General features: G+C 39.8%; 2 protein-coding genes across 2 annotated transcripts in view; one reads left to right on the forward strand and one right to left on the reverse strand.

Annotated features, from left to right (window-relative positions):
- Window positions 1-11: 11 nt before the first annotated feature.
- Window positions 12-12,278, forward strand: LOC122415448 (carboxylesterase 5A-like). Its single transcript, XM_043427579.1, has 4 exons — window positions 12-233; window positions 1,801-2,074; window positions 8,623-8,732; window positions 10,051-12,278. The coding sequence occupies exons 1-4, from the start codon at window positions 69-71 to the stop codon at window positions 11,386-11,388; spliced, it is 1,887 nt and encodes a 628-aa protein (XP_043283514.1). The 5' UTR covers window positions 12-68; the 3' UTR covers window positions 11,389-12,278.
- Window positions 12,279-12,888: 610 nt separating this feature from the next.
- Rap1 (RAS oncogene family member Rap1) overlaps window positions 12,889-25,169 on the reverse strand; it is a 44,357-nt gene continuing 32,076 nt past the window's right edge. The window contains exons 2-4 of the mRNA XM_043427582.1: window positions 15,160-15,465; window positions 14,331-14,612; window positions 12,889-13,740 (exon numbers count right to left, since the gene is read on the reverse strand). Coding sequence (XP_043283517.1) covers window positions 13,651-13,740; window positions 14,331-14,612; window positions 15,160-15,342 — 555 coding nt within the window. The 5' untranslated portion in view covers window positions 15,343-15,465 and the 3' untranslated portion in view covers window positions 12,889-13,650. The remainder of the gene's footprint in view (window positions 13,741-14,330; window positions 14,613-15,159; window positions 15,466-25,169) is intronic.

Raw genomic sequence — 25,169 nt, forward strand, 5'->3', positions numbered from 1 at the left:
CACGCGAGGATCAAACATCAGAAAGGTTCAGTGGTACCGGGATTGTTCGTCGCAATCAGTCAGTCGGCATGATGAAGTACCCGGCGTTGGTGGCGGTCGCTTTTCTCCAGGAACTATTGTTCCTCGGCACGGTCCCGTTCACGTACTCGCAGAGGACTAACGCGCGACAAGGAATTCCTCGCGAACCACCGACTGTCACAATAAATAATCAAGGAACGATCCTCGGCAGAGACGTAAATATTTTTCTGCTTTTTCTTTCTCACTTTTATTTCAACTGACTATGAAACTCATTAATAATCACCGATTGGGGAGGGCAGCGACAAAATTGTTTTTCCTCGCTCAATAAATCTCGCGAATTTTTTTTTCTAGCCGTTTCGAGTAAGCTCATCGTTAACGTCAAAATATTTGATTTATGTTTCCTCAAAATATCCATAAAAATTGAGAATTTGCCACATTTTATGTGAAGCAACGTAAACTTTATTGCTCGTAAATTTTCGGTGTTCCATCAAGAAAAATGGCTGTGGATTGTTTTCCAAAAATATAAAAACGTCAATATTTTATTGTTTTTTTTTTTTTTTTTTTTTTTTGACAGGGTATCACGAAAGTGTATTTGATTGAATAGAAAAAAAATGATGGAAAAATTGATTGAAATCGATATTCATGATTCAGGAAACTGTTCGATGCTCCCGAACCCTGCGCTCGTCAGTTGAGCCTTTAGTCGGGTCGTTTTGTCATTGCCGCAGCTGTACGTTTCAGTTTCGTTTGTCGTTGGAATTGACATTGGCGAATGCGGCGGTACGGTTAAAAGTTAAAACTGGTGCATAAATTAGAGTTTTTTTCTTCAAATTACGAAGTTCCTGGAGCTCACATGATTCGTGTGAAAACACAAGTTTTATATGCTTTTATAGATTGCATAAAATTAGCTGTACAGAATTTTTTTTCTGCCTCCAAATACAAGACCCGATAAAACTTTTTACAGGAATGAAAAATCCCTTTCGACGTACATTTTTAACGGCGATTCCAATTGACTGAAGAGTGCAAAAAACGATGGAAGTTTCGAATTTTTTTTTTTATTCTCATCAACATTGACGCATTCGTTCCAAAAACGATTTTGATATTGCTTTTCATGTTTTTTTTTCTCTCTTCATCGCTTCCCGAGTTTCGACGACTGAGGACGAAAGTTTGCGTACATTATTTCAGTGCACTGGCGAAAAATGCGTGAAAATTCTGCAAAACCATGAAAACAAAATGGACGGAAAAATTGACGTAAAACGAAAACAAACGTCGATGATAGAAATATCAGGTTTTTCCAGTTTTTTAAAATATTTTTTTATTTACCGATGACGGAGAAGCATTGACGGGAACGTTTTGATGATCGCGAGTGAAGTCAAATCGTAAAAAGTAAACTAAAATTCAACGAAACTGATTCTCGTACAGTTTTTTTGGAAAAATGGGCACGGAATGAAGCCAAGAATGGCAACGAATTCGAAGCAGTTGCGACGAAGCTTTTCGAGGCTCCGTGAACGACATAAATTTTATGGAAATAAAGAAAATGAAAATGTCAACGGCACTAATGTCAGAAAGAATAACAACAAATGCGAAGCTCATTAAACGCTTTTTACTTATTCAAAGAGAAAAATATCGTTTCGAGGCTCCATTAACAAGAAATTGTGACAAAAGAATGTGAAGAAAAATGGAAGGAAAGAGAACGAGTCCAATTCGACCGGATATTAACGAACGTGTGCGTGCGAGTAGAAAAAATGGGTTATTCTTTGTTTTTTTTTTTTTTTTCTACAACAGATTCCTCTAGCTCGACCTCAAAAAGTGACGGTTTACCTCGGAGTTCCGTACGCCCAAGCACCCCTCGGTAATTTGCGTTTTTCCGCCCCGGTCACCGATCCACTACCCTCGTGGAGCGGAACAAGAAATGCAACGCAATTCGCTCCTTCCTGCCAGCAAGTGTCTAACCGCACGAAACTCCATGAAAAACTTTATCGTCGACTTTTGCCACCGGATCAACAGGATCCAGGGGTCAGCGAAGATTGCCTTTATCTCAACCTTTACGTACCGGACGGTGAGTCTTTTGATAATGTGATTTTACAGAAATTTTATCCTCTAATTTTCGTATGTAAGAAAACTGTCGCATTAAAAATTTTTTTCTATTCGTTTCTCGCTGTCAAAGATCAAAGAAATACTGAAAAGATCATTTTCTTTTTTTTTTTTTTTATCAAATTGACGATGAAAAGGGTACGGATACAATGTTATAATTAGTAAAATTTCAAACAGCTCAAATCTCCAGTTTGCAAGCTTCGAATGTCGAAAATAAATAAAGGAGAAATGAGAAGGTTCGAAGCAGGTTTACGTCGAAAATGGAATTTAACAACCGCCCACAGAACGACGACTAAAATATCGATTTTCCGAAAATTCGACTATATCGCTATTTCGATTCACAAGTTCGAAAATATAATAACGAAAGAATAAAATATTACTGAGATTGAAATACTGAAACTCGATAAAGTCGACCGATCAAAATAAAGAAACGCAGCAAAACTCGTCTCACTCACTCCACTTACTCAGTGACCTCCGATTTTAAACTTCGCCATTTTGACTTTCGCCTTTTCGGGCCATCGCTATTCTGCGTATCCAAGTTTTATAGGCTCCGAAAATTCCCTTTCGATTTTTTGCTACTCCATATTCTGGTCTGTCTATAAAACTTCGAATGAATTCGAAAATGTCAACTTCTGACGTTTGCATGGTCTGTTGAAATTGCATCCCAAATGAAAACTATCGAAATATATATTCTCGAGAAAATACGAATTCGAAGAAGGAATATTCGGTTAAAAGTCGACCGGAAATAAGAATTTCGAATTCCCTATTTTTCTCCAATCTGATATTACAACTTTACGGAAGTTGAGGCATTAAAATAAAAATGATGTCATCGCTTTTGAACAGCGAAGTGTAAAAAAAAATCAGTTCAATTTTCACACAGTTTAGGAGCGTCGTTGTTGAGAAAAATCAATAACAATTTGGACCAAATAACATGTAATTTTGTGGAAGTCAAGACGCATTCGGTGATATCTCCGTTAAAAATGATGCTAAAAATGTGAAATTTTTTGGGCAACATGAGCAAGGCTTGCTGAATACTGTGAATTTTTTTCAGATTTATTAGGAGATTTGCTGAGATTATATTAATAATAATCTGTTTCCCGTGCAGTTTTTCGAAGCTAGGATCGTCACCGTCCGTGTTTTCGACTGAGCTTTCACCAGTTTTTTGTCTTTTTTTTCCAACTCTTCTTTAAGGAGTTTCGGTACAGGCAATACAATGTTGCCATGCTAAACCATGCTAAAAACATAAAAAATTTCAAAAAGTTTAGAATTTTATAAAATTTGGTGAACATATTCTTTAGTGCCAAATTTGGGAATACAAATTTTTTAAGATTTTTCTTCTACACAGTTATCGAGTAATTGATCACTAAAGTTCACGTGTATAAGCATAGCGTTTCCATATATATATAGGTATACATTCCGGGCATAAGAAATCTGCTTTAATGCGTAATTACTCGATAACTAAGTAGAAGAAAATTTTGAAAAAAATTGTGTTTTTGCACTCGATGTTGAACAACATTATCACCAAGTTTGATCAATTTCTTAATATTTAGACTTTTGTACCGAAACTCCTTAAAGTCAACATTGCCAAACTGTGAACTGACCTAACTTTTGAAAGGTAGAGGTCATAACTTTTGGATTAAAAAAATGACTGTACGGCCTCGACTTGCTTAAAAATTTCCAAATATCGACCGTTCTGCATTTTGGTTATTTGACTCTACCCCAATGGAAATGGAAGCAACGAACTATTGAGGGGTTTTTTGAATCAGAGTGCCTGAGAAATCGTTTTTTGACCCTTGATTTAAGCCGTAAGTCGGAAAACGTGTGCTGAGATCGATTCGTCACGATTGCATTACAAATAGTGCCAATTTTCCACAAATTTTCAACGTCGGAAATGAGTTAACGGTATTCAGGAATCCGGCGCTGCTATTTAGTGAGGAAAGGAGTGTCCGAATCGTTCGAAATGCTCCTTCTATAAAACATAGTGTAATGAGATAAGCGTTACAGGGAGGAGAACGAGGAAGAGAGAGAAAGCGTGTGCGCGTGGTTTAGGATATCGCGTGACTCATAAGGCTCGAATGGAATCGTTTTGAGCCACCTTCCATTCGTATTTTAAAACCAAATGTACAAAAGGTACGAAATATCGAAAGAGGGAGAGAGAGACGCTCCCGGCGAGCATAAACGAGACGTTGATATCCTTCGTATGCATCGGAATCGACGAGGACGAAGGAGTCGCTCGCGACGCGTCCTTGACGTTGTTCGATAAGCACAAAGTCGTCGCTGACGTCTCAGCCCTCGCTGTTCGATAAGCAACAACGATGCGAATCTTAATTATTCGGAATTGAAGAGCCGCCTCGTCGGTTTGTCGTCCGCGCGGAGGGTCCGTTCGGCTCGATGGAAAATTCGTCAGAGCGAAGAGGGATCGGCTGATTGTTTGAAATTGACGCTGCTGATGGTTCGAAAATCGTGTTAAATCGAAACAATTTTTAAGAATGCTTCAATTTTTGTTGTAGGAAAGCGATCGAAGCTTGTACCCTCGTGAGAGAGCGGCGGAACCAAAAATTCCAGAAACAATAATTTACATTCGAATGTCGAGAATTCGCAAAAAACTTTTTCTGCCTGACTCTGCGGAGATAATTTCGAGGGAAAAATTCCGTTTGGATTGCGGCCGAGACGAAACGGCGTTGTCAAGAAACTCTGTACTTTCCCACTCAACAGAAAAGCTCGAATGGAATTCCCCGTTGAAAGATCCTCGAACAAAAGATTCGTTAGTTCTCTCGTTTGCAAATTACTCCACCGCGCAACGATCCAAAAATCACTCCTCATTCCAGGATGCTTCGGGAAAGCGAAAGTTTGCGTTTTGCGGGAGGGAAAACTGTTCCAGGAAATGGTCGATTTTAAATACGATTGTGATCCGGGAAGCCGCGCGCCGCAAAAGTCGAAGCGGCAAAATTCGATTTTTCTTTTCGTGTTTTCCTTTTCGTAGAATCGTCGACAGGAAACTGGGGCCAGCAGCAGGAGCACGCAATGTCAAAGCGTTGTAATAACGGTCCTGGCCAGCCCCATCCCCGTTTTAGTGGTCGAAGGTTCCAAGTTTATTTATAGTCTGTGGGCGCGAACTTGGCGACTTTTCGAAGCAGGCGTTTTATATCGAGAGGGAAAGAACGTGTAACGAGCATGCTTTTCTGATAAACCGTGCGTGGCGCGGCGCGATAGGACCAAAGAATTATAGATTTCAGTGGCTGATACGAGCTGGCAAAAAAGCAGGAGGAGGAGAGTCAGAAAAACGTGGCCGGAGGTCGACTGCGAAAACGCTCTGCGAAGAGATGTCAAAAGTCTTTACAATTGTTTCTCTTGCGACGCGGGCAGCAGGAGCAGTAAATACGGTGCCGAAGAAAAGGAGGCCGAAAATTCTAGAGGAAAGTACTAAAAATACAGCATCTCGGGGACAGTGTAGAACTGGATTGCAGCATTACTTCAAAGAGCAGTAATCTAGAGTCGCGGCAGAGACTCTGAGACAAGTACATTTATATATATGACGAGTTGCTGCCAGAGACTCTTTACCGGAGCGATAGCGTTTCCAATTGTTTTCGAAAATTTTCAAAATTTGTTTCTTCAATAATTCATTAATTATAGCATTCCGGAGAAGATTATAAGTTGACATATTTTTTATTTTATTTTTTTTTTCTTTCGATTGCGACCTCTTCGAACTCTGTAGCTTAATATGCGTTGAAGAAATATTAATTATTTGTTTTTTAATTGCATCAAAAAATGGTCTCGGATTTTCGCACACATTTTTGATGTTTATTTGTTTGTAAGAATCCACCACAATAAAAAGACCAATACTCATCCCTTTTATTCGAAAGACTTAAGGAGTTTCGGTACAAAAGTCTAAATGTTAAGAAATTGATCAAATTTGGTGATAATGTTCTTCAACATCAAGTGCGAAAACACAAATTTTTTCAAAATTTTCTTCTACTTAATTATCGAGTAATTACGCATTAAAGCAGATTTCTTATGCCCGGAATGTATACCTATATATATGGAAACGCTATGCTTATACACGTCAACTTTAGTGACCAATTACTCGATAACTGTGTAGAAGAAAAATCTTAAAAAAATTGTATAGTCAAATTTGGCACTAAAGAATATGTTCACCAAATTTTATAAAATTCTGAACTTTTTGAATTTTTTAATTTTTTTAGCATGGATTAGCATGGCAACATTGTATCGCCTGTACCGAAACTCCTTAAGAGTGTTTTTCTCCATAAGCATAGTAAAAAATCTTTTCAGTCACTTCGAATGCGTTTATATAGTAAAGTGTGCTCGGGCAACCCTGAAAAAAAAACGATATGCATGGTAAAATGTCACACGTATTCGGTGTATATTCGTGTATTTATCATAGAATTTACTGTGCTGACAGTGAAAATTAGTGATTTACAAAATACATTTCCACTCGTCAGTAATTGCTAGTCTGGACATGATGAATAACGCTCGAAGACAAAACGAAATATAGTTCTCGGGCGTGCATCACTTTTTGCTATGAAGCTGTTTAGAATGGAAGGGATGAAAAATTGGAAAATTCAAAAAATACTATGCTGTTTGTAGCCGATGCGTAAATACTTTGAAAATTCTTGAAAAAAAATATTCGAATAAATCGAAAACGAATCCGTTTTCTCCGTGCGGAGTGTGGTGAACGCGGAGAATTTTATCTCGGCTTCTGATCATTAAAAAAAACAAACGCCGCTTCCATCCATCAGCGTCAGCGAGTCGCTATCGCGCCAGATAAACCGTATTTTTTGTTTCACTCCTTGGCGACGTTCTCCCGCTGAAATCAGCCCAAGATCTCGCAACAAAGTGCTCCCGAACGGAAGCTCGAACTCCCCAAAGCGAGTCCCGGATTGAGGGGGCTCAAACCGAGCCCGGACCGCGGTCGTTCCCATCCTTCGGACTTCGGCTCGAGAGTCAAAGATTTGGACTCGCCTTCCCGATCATTCCAAGAGCCGAAAAATCCGCCGGAACTTCTCGAGCCCGGGTCCCCAACAGCAGCATTTTCTCGGGCTTCGAAAGCATTTCGTCAATTAAAAAATCGCCCGATTCCAAGCGCAATTGACTGATCGATAGGCTCGAAAAGCAAAGTGAATCGAAAGGAACAATGCGCCTACGCAATCGAAGGAGGAATCGGGGCCCCGAGCGTCCCGCAGAGGCCTGAGAAGAATAAGAAAAAGGGGGACAACCCCCGGTTGTTTCGGTCGATACGTAGTCCGAGGGAGGTAACGGTAACTGGTGCAGCTCCGCGCTGGCGGCACGCGATCTTTTAGGGCCGAGGGAGATGTCGAGATTACGACGCCAGTCACGAAGGTCTCTGTGCTTTCGATTCGCCTCCGCGACGGGGGCCAGGCCGACCGCAATGGGAGAAAAGGAGAGAGCAGGAGAGCGATAGACTTCTGTACGAGAGCGCGTCGCGAGCGTCCGTAAACGCGAGAGGAAAACGTACGGAGAGGGGTGAGAGGCAGAGAGAGAGAGGAGGAGAGTCGAGCTCCAGTCAATAAGGGATGAGAATCCCGCTGGTCGGACCCTCCGGTACGTATCCATGACCATTCGCCGTCGATCCTCGTGCCGAGTCGTTAAATTAATTGCGCGAGCAGTGAGAAAAAAAGGAGGCCAGTCTAATCGCCGATGCGAGATGGTATCTGAGCGTCGATCCGGATGACCAGCAATCCGGAAAGCACTGTTGCCTCGCGGGCCTGCGAGTGAGAATAAATATTTCAATAAATAAATAACGAGGGTATCGGAAGGATTTTGAGAGCCCCGTGGAGCGAGACCGACCGCGAGGGGAATTTTCTCATTCGTCGCACTTTCCTCCAACGCGTCGGCTACTGACCCACTTTTTTCTCTAGCCCTGCAAGCTCTTTAACTCGGAAAGTCCAATGAGAGAGGAATGCGGAGGCGTTTACCTCGAGCATGGGAATGCGCCGCACTTTTTTCGCTCCTCCGAGTCCCGATCCTTATCAGCCACGTGGACTCCAGCCCATTTCGTTCGTCCGTGGGTCAATGCACATGCGAGCACGTGTGCAGCACGGCCCGCGGTCGCATGACCCAACTATTTCGCCCAACAGTTAGCAGGCCGAGGAAAAAAGGACTCGAAAAACGAGGAAAATGGGCTTTCGGAGACGCTTCCTCGGCCGGGCACAAATTCACGAGGAAACTACACCGTCGAGTCTCTTATAAACTCGTGCAGAACCGATTGCTAACCAGCGGAACTTGCCACCATTTACATACGTCATTTGCCAACGTCTCGGAACATTCGAAACGCGTTTCTTCTCACCCCCAAGGGCTGGCTTCTAATCCGCGAAAAAAGGGAGTTACGTCACCCTGCTCTTCGGTTTACGATCCCTCCAGTTTCGTAAACGATACTCGAAAAGACCTTGAACCCCTCCCTCTCGTCCCCCCCCCCCCCCCTTAAAGCACCGAACAACTCCTTCGAACTGTATGATTAATGTATGATTAATTCAGGAAGTCCACCCCCCGATGGATGGCCGGTGATGGTATGGTTTCACGGCGGCGACTTCAACACCGGCACACCCGCCATTTGGGACGCCACCGTCTTCGTCAATAAACAGAAGGTCAGTCCCATCAACGTCAATGTCACGAGACTATTTTCTTCGCGCTCCTTCACACGTGTCCGCAGCTTTTTCATTCGTTCCACGCTGATTTCATTTGTCGTTTATTCAGCGAAGAATAACGGTCATTTATTTACAGAGATTTATCATATTACTCGAAAAGTTGAACGAGAGCCAAGGACCTTGGGCTCTTACGCCGAGCGGAGAAAGGAAGATACCGGGATTTTTGAATCGTGAACAAAGAATATTAAATTCGGAAGGATTGCGGAGGAATTTTATGGCCTTCCGAATTACAGGCTCGTCCGAATTACAGACGCGAAACGCTTTTTAGTGTTTGGGAACTTTGCAGTTTCTATGTCGGAGCGGTAGCGTAACTCGACAGATGAAATTTTCGAACGTAGAATCGAGATTGCTACGTTTGTGGCGACGAGAAAATCGAATTGGGGGGAATTTGAGCACTTGATTCGTTAATTAAAAAAATTGGATTCTATGACGATTCGTATTCGAACTTGGAACAAACGCTACTTCAGTTTCGTTCACATTCCCCTGGACTCGTGTTACCTTCGGCTACCGCGTGGCATGAAATCCTCAAGTACGCGCAGTAAAATTTGCAATTATGCCTAGTCATGAACAAAATTTACCCGCTCGACTCCACATTCAAGTGCATCCGGTAACTTTTATGGCGCGATTTTGGGGTCGAATTTTCTTGAAAATTATTCGCGTGTTCAAACTGCATGATCGTTAGAACAGAAAAATACTTCCGACCTTCGGAGTGACTTTGAGCCTCGAGTTAATAAATTCCATTAACAAATTCTGCATTCGTTATTGCAGGAATGATATTAGCACTTTCTGTAATGGAATTCCAATGGCTTTTCTACTCTTGAAATTCAATCAAGTCGGAAAAGAATTCATTTGAGTTTCCAACGAATGAAAAAGTATCCCAATTTCCTATTTGTTTTCATTCCCTTTATTGATGTACCGATCAAAACCATTTCACAGACGTTTCTTATCTCAGTTTAAAATACCAAAGATTATTCGGTTTTTAAAATAAACTTCAGTTTCTGACGTCTAAAAAGTTAAAAAATGGCAAAATTCCTTTCTGAACGTTCTTCTTTCAAAATCTCATTTCTTTCTCCTTCATAGAAAACAAATGGAATCATGTACGATTGAACTTCTGCAGTGCATCATACAAGGAATATTTAATGCTGTAGAAATGCTCCTTGAAAGTTGGAGTTGGATTTATGTCGAGAAAGGGATTCTTGGGGTTCTAGGGTTGACAATAGTTTCGATAAAAGAAGTGGGAATTTCGTTTGTGTTGCAGATTTTGGTGGTGACAGTGGCTTACAGATTGAACATATTGGGTTTTTTCACGACAGCCGATGCGGAGGCATCGGGTAATTACGGAATGTTGGATCAGATAGCAGCATTGGATTGGATACAAAAGAACATAGAATCGTTCGAGGGTTCGCCAAGAAACGTGGCGATAGCGGGTCACAGTTCCGGAGCGATAAGCGTGGGCTTGCATTTGGTGAGCCCGTTGAGCAAGGGAAAATTTGGTAAGGCGATAGCGATGAGCGGTGATGCGATAAGTTCGGTGCGTACACCGGAATTGGAATTGCCGATAATCGATACGATAGCGAGTCGTTTCGGTTGCAACCGTCGTCCGACGTCGGATTTAATGGATTGTTTGCGTCACGTGGACGGTGAGCTCCTGGTGAAAGAAACATCGGACATAGAGACTTGGGGGCCGATCATAGACGCGGAAACGACGAACACGACGGAGCCGTTTCTCCCGGCGGATCCGAAGGTAATTTTGGAGAACGGTAATTTCAACGGCGTCCCGTTGATCGCGGGCTACGTCAACAACGAGCAAGCGCTCGTTTACAAAGAGAGTCTCGGCTCCGGGGACGAGGACGGAAAAATGTCGATGGCTAAGTTCGAAACGATGATCACCGAGGACGCAATCGCAGCGGTCCAGAGCCCGAACGATAACGCGACGATGTGCGACTCCAAACCGGAAATGGTCGCGGAAGCGATTCTTTTCTTCTACAGACCTCATCCGCCGAGCCTCGACGAAGCCGCGCTCCGAGACCGCTTCCTCGATCTGCAAACCGAAAAAAATTATGCCGCCGGGCTCGTCTTACTCGCTGGAAAATTATCAAAAATGGTTAAAACGTTCGTTTATCGATTCGATTATCGACCGAGGACTCCTTCCGTCACTCGCGACTTACCCGAATGGGTAAACGTCCCTCACATGTTCGAACTCCCCTTTTTCTGGGGCCTGCCTCATTTCTTCTCCAATCAAATTCTCTGGAACACCAGCGACAAAAAACTCGCTGACGTCATGATGATGATGATGGCCAACTTTCTCAGAGTCGGGAGCCCCTCGCTCAACAACGTCAGATGGGAGCCCTACACCGAAGACAATCCTGGCATTCTCATAATCGATCGTACCATCAACATGAGCGAATCCCACGCCGTCGATTTTCGCGCTCTTGCCTTCTGGAACGAATATTATCCGCGCGTTGTCATCGAAGCTACTAACAATTGCTGCAACGCTACTAGCTCCGCTCTCGCTTCCACGACCACGGGATCTCTTCAATTCTGCTTGGCTACCAGCTTCATCGCTGCGAGAGTCTTGCAATCCCCGAAGCTCTGATCATTTTATTCCATCGCCTTTTCCAACGATTCCTTCCCGTTGCATCTGTAAGAGATCCAAATACTTCTTTATTCATAGTTTCATTCCATTCGCAGATATGAAAGACTCGCAAAGAGGAAGTTACAAAAATTCGTATTAATCGGTCGAAGATTGACAAATCGTGAGATTCTTACTTTGGAATGTTTTCCACGTACTTCCACCGTCGAACCTCTTATTCATTGGTTTCCAATTATCAACATTTTTTGGTCTGATCGGAATTTAAAAAAAACAACCCACTCAGGAAATTGTGAGAAATTAACAAATTTTCCGATCGAACGTAGAGAAGTTTCCATCCCAATTTTGTTAACTATTTCCTTCCCGCTTGAGGGAATGATGCGTAAAAAAGTTTGTAACGAGTGCAAAATTGAACAAAGTTCAGAAATTCTTCACAGATATTCGCTTGAATTTCGAAATTTTTTATTGAAAAACATCCAATTTGGTTATTTGCGTGGAAAAAGACGATTCAAATCCCTGGGAATCTGTTATAAACTTTCCTTGACATCATTGCTTATAAATTCCTCGAGTTACGTAACTAAGCGAATGGAATAAGTCGATAGATGTTAATTCCAGTTGAGCAAAGTGTCCTTGAATTTAAAAAAAAACAAACAAAAAAGTGATAAATTTATAAAGCGTAGTTTAGTTTCAAGCGATTGTACAAAAAATTTGTAACGTTGCACGTTTTCTTCGAAAGTTTAAGTCCGTAGGTATAAGGGTCCATTGAGAATCGAGTTGGAATTTTCGAAACGCGTGGAAAGCTCTGTATTCTGATGATTGAACATGAACGTTTAAATATTAAGTTTCAAATAATTATTGCGAAAAATATTTCAACAATAAAATAGTTGACCAACGTTGATTGACTGTATTCCTCGATTTCCCCGTCGTCGCTTAAAAATTACAGAATTCCATCGGACATGTCAGCGTTTCAACAGCTGTAATCAATCAATTTTTCAACATTCCGAACTCGTAGTACCAGAAAAAAAATCAATTTAACCTATTGAAGGAGCGTTAACTATTGTAACGATAAAGAAACAGGGAATGGTTTTTACGCAATATAAAAAAAAAAGAAAGAAAATCAAAAAAGATCATCGGTTTATGAACGTTTCAACATTTACTGAATTTTTTATTATTCGTTTCAATACGGAGAGATATAGAAAAACATATATTGTTTGGGAAACAAACGGTTGATAACTTATGAATATTTTGATGCTTTGATAATAATCATAATAATTAATAATTAATAATAATAATAATAATAATGTATTTACGGTCTATATATAATAATAATTATATTATATAAGAGAGGTGCGCGGCGAGTGTGCTAGGGGCTGGTGGCCTGCACACGCGCACGTCCGAACATTTCTCCTCGTTTTTGTTTTTTCATTTCTTTTTTTTGTATTTTTTCCCCCCGCATTTCTCACCATTCTTTCTTTCTCTCCTAAATATATAATATTAATCAATCAATTTGTTTTTTTAATTTTATTTTGTTTGTTTTTTTTTTCATGTTTTTTTTACTCGTCCCTTCTTTAATGCAAAAACTCCTACATTGATAACCGACGTCGCGGGGGTGAATCTCGTATTCTTTGTGCGCTGTTTGTTGCGCGTGCACACGAGCCACCCCAGGACCAACTTATATACAACATTTCCATCTCCCCCCCCCTCTCTCTCTCTTCTTTTTCCCCCGAGATGACGATATCCTCGTCGTTCAGGGTCGTTCTACATATGCAAGTTTTCCTCTCGTTTCACATCGTTTTAATTATTTATTCTTTCGCATTAGTTTTGTTGAATCGCGATATTTATTATCTCTCTTCGAACTCATTTGTTATACATTTTCAGCCCTCGTTCAGTCACTAGTTTCGCTCTCTTTGCTTCAAACGATTTTGTGTTATTTCGCATCGTTTTAATCGATCGATTTTTTTCATTCAATTTATTGTGTTAATGAAATTTGATTCGGTCGCGATTTTATTTAGTGGCTTTGAAATCGCTGGTCCAATTGTTTAACCACTTTTCTCGGCTCATCTCTTCTCTCCAAACTCCCTTCTGCTAAACTTATTTTATTGTTTCCGTTTGTTTTTCATGTCATATTTAATCTCATGTTTGTTTTTTTCTTCAATCCTTTTAACTCGTCCTTCATCGCTTTCTCGAACGTCAGGCTTTTCGTCACACACATGGTTGTTGAATTATTATGATGTCCGGCTTCATACGGCCACCGCCGTATTTCACACCTTACAACAGCAGGCACATCCCTCTCTTTTTTTGCTTTATCTTCTTCTCCGGTGATTTTTTGTTGATTTGTCGTACGAGGTCGTAGAAAATCTGAAATTTTGAAAATCAATTACCTCATGGTTGGGCTGATGCACAGAATTTTAGCTCTGATTCTTCTTCTCATTTTATCTAATTCATTATTTCTTGTCGCAGAAAGTACTCGAATAAAATATCCGATGAACGGTTACTGAAAGCGTGACTTTGTTCACAGAGGAACAAACTCGACAATTCATTTGTAAAATGTGACTGTTGAACGCACTAAAAGTTAGAACAAACTTAAGACTTTTCGAGCTTCAACGACCAAAATGCATTTTTCATGAACTTTGGAAAAGCACGAATTCGAGAACAATTTCTAGCTACGTAATTTACAGACATAGTTTTCGTACACACAATCAAAATTTTTCTTTCTTCGTGTCAACACAGAATATTGAGACTTTTTGTTGGAAGAAGTGAATGGACGACGACGAACTTTCGATCAGTATTTCATCAGAGAGACACTTTCTCAACAGTCAATAAATTGACACAATGTTCCTCTGTGACCAGGCTAATTGACCAATAGTGAGTTAGCGGGGGCGTTTCAGTTTCTTTTGTCTTTCGGTCTCTCGATAAAATGGCAATTAAACGGAATCGATTCAACTTACGTCATGAACATTTATTTTAGCTTTGGCAGAGGTCTCCATAAAGGCGCAATTGAATTGCCGGGCAAGATTGACACCCTGGTCTTTGCCGACTACCCTTTCATCCTCCAAGTCACATTTGTTACCGACTAAGACCATCGGCACGTCGTCCGTGTCTTTCACTCGTAATATCTGTTCCCTGAGATCCTGAAGATCGTTGAACGTCGATTGCGCCGTTATCGAGTACACGAGAACGAAACCCTGGCCATTTTTCATGTAAAGGTCCCTCATGGCTGTGAATTGTTCCTGAAAAATAAATATGCAAGTGAGTCGATTGTCACAGAAAAACTCGCCAGACTTCAGCATCGCGGGACAATTTCGATTAAAACTTTAATGTGCATTCTTCGGATTTTTCTCTCGAGAGATAATTTAATTTTAAAATATTAAAATAGCTCCTGTGAAATGACAATTATTCATTTCTCACAATAAGAGGAAATAGCGTGCAAGAATTCAGCGACTTGTGAATTTATTCTATTTCGAGTTGACTGTGAAAGAACTTTTTTCTTCGAATAGACTTTCATTTCAATCGCAATCGTTTCCAGTTTATTTTGCTCATTAAAAATTTAGGTAAAATTGATAAAAATATCTCAAAGTACGTTAAAATCAGGTTGCTGAAATAAAGTGAAACGTCATTATTAAAAGCTTCAAGTTTCGATATTCCTCGCAGAATGAGGCGATAATTTGAAACAGTTGAAGCAACTCCCATCGAGCTCTCTTTAGATACGAATGAACTGAAGATAATTCTTTCGAAAAAATGTATCCACAGTTTCACGTTAATTTGCTAATTCCTCACCGTGCCAGCTGTATCCAGAATTTCCAGCATGCACTGTTGTCCGTCAACTTCGACCTGCTTGCGATAGCTGTCCTCGATCGTTGGGTCATATTTCTCGACGAAAATACCCTGTACGAACTGTACCGTGAGGGCAGATTTGCCGACACCTCCGCTTCCCAAAACTACTATCTTATATTCACGCATTTCTCTCAGTCTCTCACTCTCTCTCTCTCTCTCTCTTTATCTATCTATCTGTGCTCGTCGTCACAGCCGATGGGTCACCGAATCCGCCACGTCTTGTCGTCTTTCTCTTTCAGCGAGATAGATCTGTAATCAAAAAATTGAAGAAAAAAACTTTAAATTCACTCTTAAATATTGTCCCAATATTGGTAGCAATGGCAGTTCAGAAATTCAATTTTTCCGTTTCCTGTTTTTTCCAATTAAAAAAAATAAGTAAATTTCGGTTAAAAATGGAAATCGACGATTTTAGAAGATTTTTGCTGACAAATTATTCGATCGATGTCAACGCCATTAAAGTTGTTTCTAGTTTCATTGATTTTGTATCGAATTTTAGATTTCGTATTTCTTTCAATTGAATAATAGAAACTTTTAAAAATTTCACTTATTCGACAGTTCATTTTTGTTGTTACGCGAATGATTGTTCTGCGGGGAAATTTAGATTGATTTTTTTAATGAAGAAAAGAACTCACGAATCTGATAATTTTTCGAGACGCACTCAAGCTGCTCGACATTTCGTTAAAATTTTTATTCTCGTTTCCAATAAAAAGGCAAACGCTCAATGACACGAAAAGCTGAAAGCACGTCGTGCTGGATGTATTATGATAAATTTAGGCCGTGTGGCATTGTCATGTAAAAAGGAAGTGGAAGCTTTGGGGGGATTCGAGGAAGAAAAAAGTGGAAGATTCATCGAAGTGTAGGAGGCTCCGAAAGCTTTTAGCATTTGTTGTCAACTCTCTTGTGATATTGACCTCGTTTTTCATCCTTCCATTTCTTCTCTCTTGTCTCTTGGCACCACACGAAGAAAATGGGTTACGTTTTATATTCTTTATAAGAGAGTACGAATTTTAGCCTCGGGCTTGCAACCGGAGAATTGGATCGGAGCAACGACGAATTTTTCTCGCAGGGCATAAAGAGACAAAAGTGTCGGGAGTGAAATCACAATATCCGCAATAAAGTGCATCAATACGAGAAAATAGGCCAAATTTGTCCGAACGAAATATTTTTCGCTCTCGGTGCAGAGTTCAACAGAATTAGAGGGCCAAAAAGCGCGCTCTTTTTTTGCTCGCAATTGACTTTTCCTTTTCGTCGTTCTCTGCGGACTCGCTCTGGAAATGCGGGATTTCGCTATCGAGGAATTTTTTTTTTCTCTCGCTCCACCTCTCGGTCAGGATATGAGAAGGCTCGAGGCCATTGATGAGAGGGTCTCGTGAGTTTCAATCGTTGGAAAGAAGCTCGCTGTTGCGGAACAACGCTTCCTCGTTACAGGACTCGACTCCGTTTTCATCGGATTTTGTACTTGGTTTTTCTGCCAGCGGTAAATTCTCCCGCGTGCGTGGCCAGCTTCCCTGAATTAGGCTGAACGAAGCTACCGCGGCAGCCGGAATGATCCTGCCGCTCGCTTTTCTTCGGTACAATCGAGTTTCCCGTTTTGTCATCGGGAGAACAAAACGTAATTTTTATTCTCTCGGAATACCGAAATTATCGGAGAAAAAAAAAATCCTCTTTCGCTGTCGCCTTCGACGCGAGATTCCGCCATCGACTCACGCACGGAAACAACGAAATGAAATCTTTCGTGGCGCATATGAAAAGTAATTAATGAATTCCGATTTTGTTATATTTTTGTTTTATCATTAATTGCGTCGTGGCGCGATGCTAATTAGAGCGCAAAGGTGGCCACTCATTTTTCATTTTTAAGCGTCCCCGCATATATTTGTATTGTGTACGAAGCTGGAGGAGGGGGAGGTGGAAGTTGGTAGAAAAAGGGTCCTCGAGCAGCGAGGTAACGTCCGAGCAGCTGGGAAGCCTGCGAAAGGCCACTTCCGGTATTATCAGAGCAACGGACAGACACGAGCGAGCATTCGTTTCCTCGCACTTTTTAATTCCGCATGAGTCATTAGAATAATGAAATAGAAGATGAAAAAACTGCAGTGATTCATACCTCGGGGAGGGCGGAGTCGCGTCAGAGGCGACGGATTTGCTCCAGCCCCGTTGTTTTCCTTACAATATCACCGCCGTTTCAGCTCCGCGTTAATCTTTCGCGACAGAAAACATGCGCAATTATTTTTGTTCTCGATTGACTCACCCGGCGACGTGATACATCGCGAAAATATCAATTTTAAGCATGACTCGATCCAACGGTCCAGCACACTTTTCCATTGTGCTCGTCACCGATGGGCCTCCCCATCGCGATGCTGTTCCCACCAACGACGTTAATGACTTCATTATTAGCTCATCTCATTACTCACGTTTCTCGTACTTTTGTCGTTTTTTTTGCTTCCTCATCGAGGAAGCTTTGTGACGATGAAAAATTTTTTTTTTCCAGTTTTCAATGTCAATCTCCTCAAAATGTTCCAAAACATCGAAAAATCATATCTAGAAAAAATATCCGGATGTGTGTGTGCGTGCGTGCGTGTGATGGCACTGCAAAATTAAAACGCTTATAACTCGGAAACGGTTTGAGATACAGGGCTACCGTTTTGCACAGATGTTAATCTAAACAAGCTCTTTATTCTCTGATACTTTTGTCAGAATTTGTAAAAAATTACGAATCTGACGATGTTTTGAAATTTTCATAAAAAAGGGTGTCGACGCTCTAACTTTCGAAAATTTCAAGATTTATTAATAATTTTTTTTTTTTTTTTTTTTTTTATAAATAGACTATTAGGAAGGTTGGTATTGAATTCGGGGAATATCGGTTGAGCGGTTTAAATTTTATGATTTTTTGAATTTTACGAAAATATGAGTTTTTCAAAAAATCGTCCAAACGCTTCAATTTTTGGAAATTTTGTAAGATATCGTGTATAAGTCTGTAATTCCTCTATACTTTCCAGCAAAGTTGTCGGAATTATTGAATTTCAATGTAAATAGAAAAACGATGAAAATTGAAAATTGCAAACTGTTTTTTCTGATGGCTCGTCATTTAGTTTTTTTTTTATGAATTTAAACAAAGGGATAAATTTAAGTTCGTAAAAGAAGGTAGAGAAAATCCACTATTTCTTTGTATACAAAAAAAAATGCTGCAAATTAAAATTTGCAAATTGCTTCCTCGAGATGGTCAAGATGCACGATGCTCAAAGCTTCACGAAGCTATAAACACTCGACGCACACTGCCTGAGAAGATTTTCACGATGACAACGAACGAAAAGGGATGAAAACGAATTTCGTTCTCCGGAAAACTTCAAATGTGTTTCTCTTGATCTCGGAGCCGAGAAATCTTAAAATTCTAATTAAAAAGTGTTTTTTTTATTCTCGAAATTACAGTTTTTACACCAAAACGAAAATTCCAACGAACTCTTTAGTCCCAATGGGAGTTGCACTCTAAAAAATGTGTCTCACTCGCATCCCGAGTGTTTGTTTTCCGATTCTTCAAATTGCGATTCAACGTCACAAGAAAAAGTGACATTTTTGTACACAAAAAATCAGTAAAATTTCAGCTCTCCTCAAACTTTTTGAAGAGAAATGCGTACGGAGATAAAAAGATTTTGATAACGAATTCGGCGATGTATTTCCGGCGAAAAATCGTGTTCGGATCGAACGTGTGTGCGAGCTTCGGGATGTTGTCGAAGCAAGCCACAGCTTTTGTCCCTCCACGTCTCGAGTTTATTATCATTCGGGTTAGGCAGACGCCGATATCGAGGCTGTCACAGCCTCCTCCCGCTTCTCGTCTGCCTCTCGTATCTGAGCGTTCACAGGCGCAAAGAGAATAGCCGACACGAACACGCGCAATATGTACCGGGAGACAAACAAATTAGCCAAATTCTACGACGCATTGAATATTACAAAAAACGTAAATGCTGGCTCTGCATGGAAAACGAGATTATCTCGATTTTCATTGGTCCAAGGATTATTCAATCGCCCTGAGAAGTTCCCTGCTGCGAGACGAATATAATCAATTGTCTTCGAGCTCGAATTAGCGAATTCCCTCGAACCCTTTCATAAGAAAGCTTCGGCCAAATGTTCTTGAATGCACGACCAAGTTAGAAACGTTCGTTGCCACGGTCGATTGAATCGATTACTCGGGAATGATTTTATTATAGAAGCGAAATTTTCCTGTGGGGAATGCAACGAACGGTTTATTCATTCATTGTTCTTATGGCCAGAAATCCAATGATATTCGAAACGTTCATAAAAGTTTCGATGTAAGTCGGAATGATGATGAAACAAAACGTTTTCTTCACAGAGAAAACAGATTCGTTTTGTATTGTAAGGAATATATTATTTTTCAAGAATTTTCCTAGTATCTAGGCACCGATTACAAACAGCACAGTATTTTTAGAATTTTCCTATTTTTGTTTTAGCACTTGCTGATGAGTGGATATGTATTGTAAATCACAAATTTTGACTCTCAGCACAGTAAATTCTATGATAAATACATGAATATTGATTGATTGATTGATTGATTGACTGATTATTTATTTATGCCCTAGCGATGCTGTGGGCACTATGCAAAGTAAATATAACGAATAACAGTATTTTTATAATTTTTCTACTTTTGTTTTAGCACTTGCTGATGAGTGGAGATGTATTGTAAATCACAAATTTTGACTGTGAGCATAGTAAATTCTATGATAAATACATGAATATTGAATGATTGATTGATTATTTATTTATTTATGCCCTAGCGAGGCTGTGGCATAAATAAATATGCCACAGCATATTATTTACTGCCGCATAAATTTACTGCCGCAATAGGGCAGTATGCAAAGTAAATATAACGAAAAAACTTGGATTATAAAGAAGAAAAAGCACAAACAGCGAGTAGACTAAAAATAACTAGATAGAGAACGAGATAGATTGACAGGACACAATTAGATGAGAAGATAAGTTGGGTTATGCGGCAAGAAAGAAATGGAAGCGCGCAAAAACTAAGAGTGGCTTAAAATAAACTGAGGCTAAACTGGTTACAAAACTAGAAAAATAACGAGTGAGTGAATCGCTGGGATAGAATCACTAGAGAACAACGCAGTAGATATAAGAACAGGAGAAAGAAATTGAATATTTGAATATAAGTTTAAATATGCTATAAAATTTGTTGTGGTACACACAACCTGAATAAACGAGCACAGAAAGCTACGATCGAGTAAAACGTGAATTGATGAACATGATCATTACAAATCAAGTTTAAGCAGATATTTGAATGGCTTTAATTTAAAAGTAGAATGTGTAAACGATGATGAAATGTCGAGAGGCAGCGAATGCCAATAAAAATACATGCCTTTAAGAGCAAAGGAGTAAAATACACCGAATACGGGTGAGATTTTACCATGCACATAGTTTTTATTTCAGGGTTGCCTCAGCATACTTTACAATATAAATATTTGAAGTGACTGAAAATATTTTTGCTGTCTCATAGAGGAAGCTATGTGACAATGAAATTTTTTTTCCAGTTTTCAATGTCAATTTGCTCAAAATGTCCCAAAACATCGAAAAATCATATCTAGAAAAAATATCCGGATGTGTGTGTGCGTGCGTGCGTGTGATGGCACTGCAAAATTAAGACGCTTATATAACTCGAAAACGATTTGAGATACAGGGCTACCGTTTTGCACAGATGTTAATCTACACAAGCTCTTCATTCTCTGATAATTTTGTCAGAATTTGTAAAAAAAATACGAATCCTACGTTTTGAAATTTTCAAAAAAAGGGTGTCGACGCTCTAACATCAAAATTTTTAAGATTTGATTTTTTATTGATTTTTTTTTTTTTATAAATAGATTATCATGATAGGAAGGTTGGTATTGAATTTGGGAAATATATCGATGGAGTGGTTTAAATTTTATGATTTTTGGAATTTTAGGAAAATATGAGTTTTTCGAAAAATCGTCTAACCGCTTTAATTTTTGGAAATTTTGCAAGATATTGTGCATATGGGATCTGACAAAATTTGCGAGACATCTGGTGTTGAATTTTCTAACTATAACCGAGGTGCATTGTTCATTAATACATATCAATTATCATTAGTGTTTTTTTGCATAAAATTAAACAAAAAATGGAAGTATTTGCGTTTACACCTCGCAAAAAATAAAAAAAATAAAATAAAATAACAAAAAGAGGAAAAAAAACGAAAGAAAAAAGAAGTTTCGATGACTAAAAGTTGGACCGGACCATCAGCAAATATCACGTATTGCTAAAACTAGCATTATCTATCCTGAATATTTATAACTAATGCTATATTTACTCAATAAGCCTATACCACACACGGACTTAACACGACGATTACACCCCCGTCTGCGCCATATTAAGGTATATAACTGGATGGATAGCTCGACCAAAAATTATATCTGATTGGAATTTCCGTACTTCGTGATGCAATAAAAATTTGAAAAAATTCAACAACATTTGGAAAGCTATGAACAACAATTATCAATAATAATATTGCCCAAAAGTTAATAACAAATTGTTTAAACAATTAATTATTCAATAATTTTGGGGTAACCTATTGTTTTTTTTTACGAATCAAATGTGCGTATTTTTCCGAATGCTCATGAATTCATTCAGAATTTTCGTGGATTTTTGAAATTTTTTGAAAAAATTTGAACTTTGGATATGTTTTAGAAGACATATTTACCATCAGTTTTGAAAAGTCTCAAGGTTACTAGATCAAAAATGTACAAATAGAGCCACTTAAAAAATTTAAAAAAGGGAATTTCAAAAATCCACGAAAATTCTGAAAAATAATCATGAGCAATCAGAAAAATGCGCACATTCGATTGGTAAAAAAAAAAACAAGGGTTTACTGTAAAATTGTTAAAAAATTATTTATTTAAACAATTTATTAATAACTTTTAGGCAATATTATTATTGATAATTGTAGTTCATAACTTTCCAAATGTTGCTGAATTTTTTCAGATTTTTATTGCATCACGAAGTACGGAAATTCCGATCAGGTACAATTTATCGGCTGCTGGGCTATCCATCCAGTAATATCTTAAATTTAGGCCACGCCTCCATGTTAGATCTCAATAAGTCTGTACTTCCTCTATACTTTTCAGCAAAGTTGTCGGAATTATTTAATTTAAACGTAAATAGAAAAACGATGAAAATTGAAAGATGCAAACGGTTTTTTCTGATGGCTCGTCATTCAGTTTTAGGAGCAGTACGTAAGCCTAAAAAAGTAACAAATTGTTTTCTCAAGCTTTCAGAACAATGCTGAAAACTTCCTCTTTGAGGAAGTCAAAATGAAAAATATAGCACCTCATAGACTAAGCTTTGAGCATCGTGCATCTTGACCATTTTGAGGAAGCAATTTGCAAATTTTAATTTTCAGCATTTTTACTATGATTATAGAGAAAAAACGCTCTTGAGTCTGTTGAATAAAAGGTCTCATCGGTTTTTTTTACTGTGGTGAATAAAATAATTGTTATAACTGCTCTTCGAATTAATGCTACAATCCGGTTTGTGTGTACTGTCCCCGAGATTATATCTCTAGTACTTTCCTCGATACAGTTTTTCGTGCGAATTTGATGACGTTGAAGTTTGCAACGTTGAAGTCCAATAAAACGATATAAAAAACCCTCCAACAATTCCAGTAATTTTTCAATTTCGTCCCCTGCTGAATTTGCGATTCAAAGTTCTTCAATCTGCACCGACACTTCGTGAAAAAAAAAATTGGTAAATTATAAATTTTTTTTCCCCTCGTTTCGTTGGACTCCAACGTTGCAAATTTCAGCGTCGTGAAATCGGAATAAAAAATCGACAGCCCTGATATAGAAAAGCTCGAAATACAGCGATGAGTTTAAGGACGTTGAATCGTCCCGCGATTGGAAAGCCGCCTGCTTCTTCACGGTCCTAACTTTTGTACGTAGGCGAAAAGCAACATCGCCTAGATGTTGGATGTCCACTTTGAGCTGTAAATACGTTATCTGCTCCATTGAATTTCGACACACTTGATAGCACTCGTCGCGCCTCAGTGTCGAGAGACTTCACCCCCTTTTGTTCCATCATCCCTTGCTGGGTATTTCTCATATCCATTGGATACTTTATCGTTCGATTTTCACGACGAGCGCGGAGTGTCTTTTATTCATAGAAGCGAGCGCGTTCCTCCGGGCTTTTTGAGAATAAATCCTGGATGGAAGTGTGTTCGACGTTTTTATCTCGGTCGCGAGGGGGACCCGGAGCTCTCGAGTCGCGTCGATTTTTCGTCTGGAGCATCCGAGAAAATATCTCGTTACTAATCATACGGATTCGTGCGTTTTCCATTTCCGCGGAGGATATTCGCCGGGAGAGAAAAGAAAAATGAGATTTTGGCTCGAATCTAAAGACGGAAACGTCGGACGACGAAGCACGAGCGGAGGAAGGGAAGAGAATTATGAAGCTCGCAGGCGAGTAACGAAAGATATTGCGCCGAGGAAAGGTCGTTGGGTCAACGTGGTCATCGACACCGTAAGCAATTGGAGCGCGAGAGTTTTCTCTCGCTCGCCGACCTCTGTCACTCAACATCCCCATATCTCCGTCTCTCCGTCAGTAATAACGCCAAAGAAATACGGAGAGAGAAAACGAATGCGAACGATGATCTCCGAGTGCCGGTGCTCGCTCGCTCGTCTCCCGACAATGATGATCGTGAGGATGCTTCGCGCCATTTTTTTCCCGCTACACTCGGACCAAGGCCCTAAACCAGGCTTAGGTCCAGCCCAAATTGCTGCGAAAGTTTTGCTCCCGGAGAGTTGACGTTCCGCTCTTCGAGGGGGCTCGTCGCAGTCACCGATTACACGGGGAAGCTCTGCGAGGTCATGAAGGATCGAGGAACGAGCGAGAATCCGAATTTTCTTTAGTTTCTTTCAAGTGAAAGGAAAAAAACTGGAATTTTATTCCAATGAAATTCGATCCCATAACTCGATGGGACTTTGGAGTTTTTAGCATGTTAATTGTTGGCGAAGAGGATCAGAGCGCTTCGAGAGTAAATACTTGTAGCTTTGTATCGCAACGTGATTCGCGCACGGTGCTTTTGCGAAGGACTTCCGCGTCCCTGGATCAAATGAAAGAGAAAAATAGATAGAGATTGGAGTGTGTGCAGCAGAGTAATCGGACTCTTATAAGTCGAGAGAGCTTGAATGAACGAGAGGAGAATACGCGGCGCCAGGCGAATTATAGGTGAATAGAGACGCGAATATCTCGCGTAGGTCTACCGGTTGCGCTCGCTATATTGATTGCATGTTTGCAAGGAGCGAAACCCAAGCATCGCAGTCGGCCCAAGAGATCCATTGTACACGAAAAAGTGTGTCACGGAGTTACTCTCCGTTCCTTATTCTCAGAGAAAAAAGTGGAGAGAGCTTTTAGTCGCTCTCTCTCTCTGCCTTTTTCTCTTTCCCTCTTCATCTCCGCACTTACGATTCTCGAAAAATCTTCTTTCAATTCTCAATGATAGGGGATAAGTGGATCTTTCAACCAGTTAACTGGTCGAAAATTTCAGTGCCAAAACTGGTAATGACGCATATATATGCGTTTTTTCCAAATTTAGATGAATTTCGATGAAACTCGGTATCCGAAGGTTTTCTGGGCCGCTGAATCCGAATCTAAAGTCTGATTTTGAAAATTCGGAATGGTGGATCCAAGAAGGCGGACTGACATGTAAATGATTATTTAATTTCGATGATATATTTTCAACAAAATTCCCCCGCTATTAGCTTGATGAGTGCGTAAGTTACGACTCCAGAGTGCGCCACGTGGAGGCTGCGATAGGATTTTACACTCCCTTTTTTCAATGTTTTTTTGTTTTGAATTTTGATTTTGATTTTTCCCTATTTTTCGTTTTGTTCTGTGTTGATTTTAGCCTTGAGATGAATTCTTGCAGA

Source organism: Venturia canescens, chromosome 8, assembly GCF_019457755.1.
Source record: "Venturia canescens isolate UGA chromosome 8, ASM1945775v1, whole genome shotgun sequence".
Classification (NCBI taxonomy): Eukaryota; Metazoa; Arthropoda; class Insecta; order Hymenoptera; family Ichneumonidae; genus Venturia; species Venturia canescens.

What these genes read in the sequence shown, in the direction of transcription:
- LOC122415448 (XM_043427579.1), top strand. Translation starts at nt 69, where the DNA reads ATGATGAAGTACCCGGCGTTGGTGGCGGTCGCTTTTCTCCAGGAACTA. An exon ending in GAACGATCCTCGGCAGAGAC is followed by an intron (nt 234 to 1,800) that starts GTAAATATTTTT and finishes TTTCTACAACAG; the next exon opens with ATTCCTCTAGCTCGACCTCA. An exon ending in CAACCTTTACGTACCGGACG is followed by an intron (nt 2,075 to 8,622) that starts GTGAGTCTTTTG and finishes TGATTAATTCAG; the next exon opens with GAAGTCCACCCCCCGATGGA.